Here is an 8,700-nt window from a genome sequence, read left to right as displayed (position 1 = left end):
ACTGAAATATTAATAAAACGTTTCCTTATCCTCGAGTTTGCAATAGATTCTTAAGACCTCATATGTGCGGTGATAAGGAAGCTGGCTGAAAGCACTACACAATGCGTCGAAGGAAGAGGCTTGAATATGTATCTTCACACTTCTACAATGCAGCTCTGGATCTTCTGGTGCGTTATAGATCAAGGTTCTGCTTCAAAAAAAAAAAGGAAAATCAAAAGGTTACTTAATTATCAAGGCTTCCCCCTGAGGAAGTCTTTCCGCATGTTACAGTCTCTTTGCAGTTGAATTCCATATGCATCTCTTTTTCACACTTCCCTCCGCATCCCAAGCCCTTCCACCTGGTGCATCACCGCTAGCCATTAGCTCCGGCTCTTCCTTTCATCTCTGCCGTGGCAGACGTTTCTATTTATCCACCCGCAATCAATGTGTGGCGTCACCGGTGGTACTGTAATGACGATTGCACCATTAAGGATGACAGCTTAGAAAGAAGAAGGCAATGGTGATCCCTCCCAGAGCCGGCACTGCACAGTGTAGCGTTCGCATCACAAGGTCACCCTATCTCACCGCGGGTTCCTCTGCACTGGTCTGTGCGTTGCACAGGATTGGGGCGGGAGGCGCGGGGAGGGAGGGGGGGGCTACTTGGATTTTTTTGGTAAGAAAACCACAATGGAACCCAGAAAGGATATGGTGATGTTTCTGGAAGGAGGTCAACTTGGCACTCTGGCTGGCAAGAGAGTCTCTAATTTGTCAGAAGCAGTGGGAAGCCCAGTCCAAGAACCACAGGACAAGATGATCCATCGGAGTTGCCTGAGCCCCAGGTCTGGCCCCTTGTCCTCCCGGGAAAGGGGAGGAGGAGAGGAGGAGGTGGAAGTGCTGCCAGGGACAGGGACGGTCCCGGAGAGTCGCTCGGCGGCGGCGGCGGCAGCAGCTCTGCTCTCGGCCGGACAGCAGCTCGCCCCGGAGCCCCTCTCTAGCAAAGGGCAACAGAGCAGCTCGGACACCGAGTCGGATTTATATGAGGAAATCGAGGTGAGCTGCACCCGGACTGCGCCACGGGAAACGCCGAGTACCAGCCCAGCAAAGGTACCCACCACTTCCCATTGCTCCCCCTTCCCTTCCCCGGGCTCGGGCGCCGGCCAAGCTGGGTAACTAGTGTCCTTGAGCGTGAAATCTCTGTCAGGCTTCCGTTTGTTTTAGTGCCCGGCCGGCCAGGAATAGGGTTGTTTTGTATCCGAATTCGTTTCACTTTTTATTGCATTTGTACTGCATGAAACCTGGGTGGGGGGGGGGGGGGGGGGGGGAGTTTGCAGATGTGGCTGTTAAACACCCGGAGGGGGCCGAGCCATAGGGCTTTGAAGAGTCCTGATGATCTGAATCAGAGTGGGTGAAATCGCGTCCTTCCTTTCAATCGCGTCCTCATATCTTGCCTTTGCAAGGTTTTCCTGCAAAGCAAGACTGTATTCTAATTCACTACCCGGTATGGCAGAGCCTTTTCCTCCATAGTGCATTGCCACTAGGAACCTCCCTCCCCTCCCCCCGTTTTGTGTGCGTTTTTCAAGGGTTGAGAGCCAACCTTCCCTAGGCTTTGCAAGATCATAAACGGTTTGTGTAGAGTGCGGGCAGAGAGCAAGGGTGAATTGTTTTTGGCATGAGCACGGAATCAGCCATAAAGACAGTAAAATCGCTGCAGACTCCTGGCATGCCAAAGCTGCAGCAGTACGGTGCCTGTTTGCACGTTGGTTAAAGGTCCAAATTACCTTGTCACTTCCATGTACTCGGTGGCGCCAGCTCCCGGAAATGGTTCCAATGATATTCATTGCCCTTTGGTCTCAGGCAACAATGGAAACTGGCTGCATTTGAAAGCAAACGCAGCGTCCGGGCCTTTTTTCTTCTGTCACCCCACCCTCTCACCCCTATTCCACCCCACTCGAAAAACAAATAATCAAGCTCCTTTTCTGTCCCTAGAAGTTGGGAATTGAGTTGGGGAATCAGGACAAGGTCATTTCCTCTCGAATTTGCCAGAGAGAGCTTTATTTAAAACTTAACATGCGGGGATATTGTAACTCTGAGGGAAGGAATCCCCCAAATCTCCATCCTCACATTATGTAAGGAAGGATCTCTCTGCTTGCTGCATGTCTCTGATCAAGGGCCATTTTGTCATTGGTTTGCTGCTGGGGATTCTGGGATGGCTTATTGAAATGCATGGTGCTCGAAGAAATGGGGTGGGATACGGACACGCAACAACCCACCCAAAAGAAATCACGCAACTGGTAGGGGGGGCATAGCCTGATATTTAAAACCTGGCGTGCTGAGGAGCTCAGCTCCTACCACACTCCTATGCGGAAAGGGAGAAGACGCAACCAGTCGAAGCCCCTGGTAGGATCCGATGGTGGGGACTGGGGAGATCACATTCCCTTACTTCCTAGAAAGTAAACACCAAGGAAATGCCCCCACTCCCTCCGCTCAGTGTTTGCCCCGGCTGCTGGTGGGGTCAGTTGCCCTGAGCGTCCGCAAGGGCTGCGCCTGTGAACAGAGGTTGTTGCGGATCATGTCCTGTGTTGGACGGGAGGAGGATGGGTGGGGGACAGCAGCGGGAGAAGCCGGGATCGATGGGGAGGAGGGCGGGGGCGATACCCCCGGTCTGTGTATCCACGCGTGTGTCTCTGCTCTCGGCTCCTCCACTGTGCAGGGCCTGTGCAGTTGCTCGGTAAGGCTCTTGGCCGGGTGGTCAAGCCCCAGCAGCGGGGGGGATGCCCCCCCAAGGGCACACGGAGGCAAGCGGCGGCTCCCAGGGTTCACTGGCCTGCAATCCGCCAGCGATCAGATTGCGCCGCTAACCCGCACCGCCTTCACCCGCCGAGCAGTTAGCACGGCTGGAGAAGGGAATTCTACCGGGAGAATTTACGTGTCCAGGCCCAGAAGATGTGTGAACTGGCAGCTGCTTTAAATTCTGCCCCAGATAAAACCACCATCAAGGTACACACCCGCTTGGGTACATGTTTTCAATTAGCACGATGTAAATCTAAACGGACCAGGCGTCCTTGCCAAACAACGCTGGGGAAGCGCTTTCAGATACAAACATTTCCCGGCTGCGCCCTTGCTACTTTCTGCCACAAAAGCAGCCGATAGGTAGTCTTTTAATAATACGTTACCAGCACCAGACGAGCGAGGGACCCTCTGACAGCCCAGCCTCTAAGTGTTTTTTTAATCTTCCTTTCACCTGATTTTAAGAATTCTCGTTACCTTTAAACTCTGGGAAATGTTAAATAATAAGCATTTAAACAAGAAACGTTTCAACCTTTTGAAATAATAACACAAAACCTGAACAAGCAAATGTCCCCAGGTGGAAGGTGTTCACAAGATGCTGCGAACGGATGCCAGTGCTTCTAGGCAGTGCGAGGTCACACTTGTTCTGGAGTGTGTGTAAATATACAGGCAATAAGTACAGTAGGAGAGCCCAATTCTGAAACTAAGAAAGAAAAAAGTGTCCTACAAAATGGCCACCACTTGGGAATCTCCCTCTAGATTTTATAGGCAACTTTTACGTGGACCAAATTGTAGTTTTTACTCTATGACAGCTCATTATTTGAACGATATATTTTTATTTTGCCAGTTCAACCTATATAGTTAAAATAGTGGGTTAGCGCTCGTTCGCCAGCAAACCAACCTTCGCACACAATATTTTCACTGTGGGAAAATGAATGTACCAGTCAGGACTTTGGTGTGTGTGCCTCGCAGTCTGAAGCGAGGACAGACGGAGCTAACAGTTGTGTCCAAAATACATCTTCTGGCATGGCCTGTCTGTTCTGCCCGACCCTGTGCAGGTTTTAAGAGCCTTCTCTCTCTCCTCTGTGTCTCCCAGGTCTGGTTCCAGAACCGCAGGATGAAGGACAAGAGGCAGCGTTTGGCCATGACCTGGCCTCACCCAGCAGATCCTGCTTTTTACACGTACATGATGAGTCATGCAGCGGCAACTGGCACTCTTCCCTACCCCTTCCCATCTCACCTGCCCCTTCCTTTACTACTCCCACATGGGCATTGGAGCCACCTCGGCCTCTGCTGCCACCCCTTTCAGTACCCCTCTGAGACCACTGGACACCTTTAGGGTCCTCTCTCATCCTTACCCTAGACCAGAACTGCTCTGTGCATTCAGACATCCTTCTCTTTACCCTGCCCCAACTCATGGACTCAGTAGTGCTGGAGGCAGCCCTTGCTCATGCTTGGCTTGCCATAGCAGCCAGTCCAATGGACTGGCACAGAGACCTTCAGGATCAGACTTTACCTGTTCAGCCACAACCAGGACTGACTCTTTTCTCACTTTCACACCCTCGGTGCTGAGCAAAGCAACCTCATTATCCATGGACCAGCGGGAAGAAGTACCTTTAACAAGATAAAGCTTCATCTCAGGTTTATAAATAATATGCCCCTTTCATGGGCTCACATACGGTTAAAGTACTTACATCCAACGTTTATTTAATCGTGTTCTCTCCCATAAGTGGAAACCTATGGGGGAAAAAAGACTAAAATAGCTCAGTCTTTGAAGGATTTACATTCCAAGATAAAACAGGAAAGAAGAAGGGGGGGAAAAACCACTAGTGATGTATGGCATAAGGAGGAATTTAGGCTTCTGCACTATGAAGGCAAAAACTGATATACACTACTTTTCTACAATATACAATAGAAATGAGCTAGGACTTTATTTTCTATGGCCAGATAACCTATCGAGGGGCAGAACTTCTCCAAACCACAGCAAAATATTTATGCCCAATTATACTTGACTGAAAAGTATTATCTTAAATACTTGAAAGAAAAATTGCTGATATTAAAATGTATTGTGTGCATAATACAAAGTTAAGATTTATGCTTTACCAGATTGTTCAACAACTAACTAAAAGGGTTTCTAGATAGCAACTCAACAGTATTATCCAGTTATTTTCTAGAAACAAGAAAAATGTTTTTGCCATAAAGAACAGTGACATACTGTATATTTACTTTCCAGTTTTAATTGCATTCTTTACCTCTCTCCCTGTCTCAGTAATATAAACCCATCGTTTTTTAGCAGAAATCCAATATTTCGTCTCCTCCTTCCTCCAACTTTTATTTTTAAGAGACAGACTGAAACTGGCAGAAAAAAAAAAGATCCTGTCAGTTTGTGGGTCAGAGCTATTTGTCCTTTAAACTAACAATGTCCTATTATCAGTTGCTGAAATGTGCACAAGCTGACGAAATTAGCAAGTGATGTATATGTAAGGAGGCTTTTTGAATGTCGAATGTATAATATTCTCTGAACAGAGACCCCTGTGCCAAACGTTAACAAGCCGCCAAGGGAAGAGATTAGGTGACAGGGAGCTGAACTCCTTCAGACAATCACTAGTCTGCAAATTAGAGCAAAGGCGATTTTCCTTCCTTTGTATTTCACCTTCAGGTCTCCCATTGGCTTATTCCTTTTCTATTCCTTTGCTGCATTTGAGTTTTAGATTCGAGTGCTGTCTTTTTTTGTTAGTTTCCCCTCGTCCCCTCTCCTTCCCCAACCTCTGCATTTGTAAGTGACTTTCACACCATTTGTGTGTAAAGTCTTTCCTCCTCCTTGAGATTAATTTATTTCTTCTTCCCTCTGCTTCTTGTATGTTACAGTGGAAGATAGTATTCGTGGTTTTGCTTGGATTTTTGTCTGAGTGGGGTGCAGCTGTCACCTGAAATTCTAAAAAACACAAATATTGGACTGGGCTAATAGTTTCTTTCAAGACAGAAATTGTGTAACGAATTCTCTTTTTAAATAGCCCAAAGAATTCACTGTTACCATATGTTACCATGTCGCAATAAAGAGCTAGACAAATTTTAATCCTGTATCACAAATATTTTTATTGTGTTTGTTTTAAAAAAAACCCTTAAGATTACTGCTTACTACCGTTTTATTTTTCTTGCAGTTTCCTTATAGTTACACTTTCAACAGTCAGGAATATAAATGGTGCACTGAAACAAAGACATTTTGACACCTCTGTTATCTACTGTGTGTTAAATTGCTGAGGAACTTCTGTATACTTTATTGTCACATTTAAACTTTTTGTCCGCGGGACAATGGGGCGAATGACATATTTCTGTCGTGACTGCTCAAGAGGAAGAAAGATTACAAATACCTCTCAAACTATTTCTCATTTTAATAAAACCTGCTTATCCGAAAAACTGATCCAAAGGGGGGAGGGATTCTCCACGTTCATCAATAAGGACCAACCCCTTCCATCAATTTTAAAGCAGAAATCTCCTTCCTTTATTAAAACTGATGGGCCTTTCATGTACGCCAAAGTATTATTAGAATGGTATTTCCTTCTATGAATAATAGGACGATTGCGATGTCAGATAGTGGCAAAGAAGTGTACTAAAAGCCCCAAATCAAATCTAGGCATTAAGATTTAAAAGTTTGGGGCGGGGGCTGATTTACCTGCCTCTCTTAACATGCATCTCATTCACTAAAAGAATCAGTGCAGTGAAATATGAACGAATGAATAACAGCACAGTATAGCAACCAGAATATATGAACTTTGGGCAGATGGGATAAAGGGACCGAACACTGAAGAGGACCTCTTTCAACTGCCCACAGCTAGCTAGGATCCTTCAGACTTCCTGGTGGCAAATCATTCATTGACTTCAATGGGATATTCGCTTGCACAAGGATTTCGTTGTAATCTCGCATGCCCCAGGATGGAAGCAGGCTGTGGCGTTCATTCGGGCATATTGCTCCTCTTGGGAACACAGCCGTATTAATATGATATCTCTCTCTCTGTCTTTATATATATACACACACACCACACACCACATCTCTGCACTTATTTAGCCAATCCCATGTGTATGTGAGCGGTGGATAGGTATAGTCCGGGAGCCCGGGATGGGCATTGCGGGGCTGTGCATTTCTTCCCCAGCAATTTACATGAAATGGGCTCTCTCTCACACACACACAAGTCTAAGCCATAGTCACTCTACAGCTCTCACGCAGGGAGTTATTGTCTTCCCAGTGGGATTTCTTGGAGGATCCTACTGCAAAGATGATTGTGAATCTCTCTGTTGCTCGGTCATAGGGCAGAGATTGCCTGCGACAGGTAAATAGGCTGCGGGTCGCGGTAATACCAGGCGTATTTTCAGTTAATAGGGAGGGAAAATGAGGTGTCTGGAGCGATATTGGAAAGTACAAGATCAATGATCCGTCCTCGTGTCCAATCAGCAGCCTTTAATTGACTGTATTTGCTAGGTAATTGAGCCACTTCTGCTTCGAAATTGAAGTTGAAGACATAACAATACATCTTGCTGGGGGAATTACTCATTACTTCATAATGAAATTTTCCTTTTGCTATGTTGGGTGATTTCTTTTAACACGTTCTAAGCCAATCCCGACGGCAGTTTGGGAACAGCTTCTAAAAACCGAGGGGGGCGGCGGAAAAGGGGAAAGAGGAGAAGTCATTGAAGACAAAGTATATAGCTCCACTACGGGCCTATTTCAATCAAACGGAGTTTACCCATTGATTGAAATGGGCTTTAGATCAGGCCTCTATCCGAGGTAAGGTTTTCTGGGTATGCTGAGAAAAGACCAGGGGAAATGGGTAACAGACCAGGTACCTGGCCTGCGAAGGTCTAGCCAGACAAATAATGCTGCCCTCTGTTAACAGCTTACCCAGGAGAGATCGTTCTGAACCTTTGAAAACCCGTGTTTTGCATATTCTGCATGGGAAAAAGCTGCAGCAAACGGTGTGTGCATCGTCCCACTTGTCAGTAGCAAGCTAGGGTTGTCGTCGGGTACCTCATGTGCCACACAGAAGGTTCCAGTTTCCATCCAGCCAAATTCAGCTCCAACAGGCAGTCCCCGGGTTGTTAGGGTTTGATTGATTGCCTTATTAAAGCGTGTTCTTGTAAGTGTGACCAAACTGATTGCATTGCATATGTTTGGAATAATGCTCATTTTAAACAACTGAATAAAAGAAGATGAACTCTAGAGAGCGGGTTAAGGCTAAATGATCCCAGCGAGCAGTTTTGTAACTCGTGCATTAAATTGCTCCGTTACTATCAACTCACTCAGCCCTTTTCATCTGCACTCTGGCCATCTTTGTTTTGCTTTATGTGTCACCCTCTGCACCATTAGCCAGATAACATCGAAACTGGCTCTTACCTTCCCGGCTAAGGCTATACGTTTTTATTAAGGTTACATGATTAAAACTGGATCGGATCTGCTTTCCCCAGCAGTATTCCCGGCTCCAGTGTTTAGATCATTAAGAAATAGTCTCTTCATATTTCATGCTTTCTGCTAGATGGTTAGCTCCCTTTCCAGCACCTGCAGAAAGACACGTGGGCCCATTAGCTCTTTCCTTGTGTTTGTATATCTGAAGGATTCTTTTGTTTTCAATTATTCTCCTGCTCCGCTGGTTGCATTATTTCACTGCGGAGTTTAGCCACTGGAAACACCCGCCACCATATGTCAAGCCGAGACCCAATATCATGCCAGTCACAATAGTGTCATAATAGAGTTAAAATTATGTCAATATGAATTGGATTCTCTTTTCCAAAATGGCTTAATATGCTCTTAAGGTATCAGTTATTACCGCATGTAGAGGGAAATTTCCCCTCTCCATTTCTCCCCCTTCCCAAGTAATTCACGTATTGTCAACATAACTCAGCCTTTTGGCTAGTTCATTTTCAAACAAAATGCATTGTCAT

General features: G+C 46.1%; 1 protein-coding gene across 1 annotated transcript; it reads left to right on the top strand.

The window, feature by feature from the left end:
* The first annotated feature begins 666 nt into the window (after window positions 1–666).
* On the top strand, window positions 667–4,394 carry EVX1 (even-skipped homeobox 1). The gene is given in 6 exon segments (XM_045003007.1): window positions 667–1,036; window positions 1,039–1,083; window positions 2,713–2,882; window positions 2,884–2,976; window positions 3,863–4,018; window positions 4,020–4,394. Coding segments are annotated over 6 exon segments (1,209 nt in total).
* The last annotated feature ends 4,306 nt before the right edge of the window (window positions 4,395–8,700 follow it).

Source organism: Mauremys mutica, chromosome 2 (assembly GCF_020497125.1).
Source record: "Mauremys mutica isolate MM-2020 ecotype Southern chromosome 2, ASM2049712v1, whole genome shotgun sequence".
In the NCBI taxonomy this organism is placed as follows: Eukaryota; Metazoa; Chordata; order Testudines; family Geoemydidae; genus Mauremys; species Mauremys mutica.
Note: the sequence above shows the minus strand (reverse complement) of the source record. Positions and strands in the feature narration are given on the sequence as shown.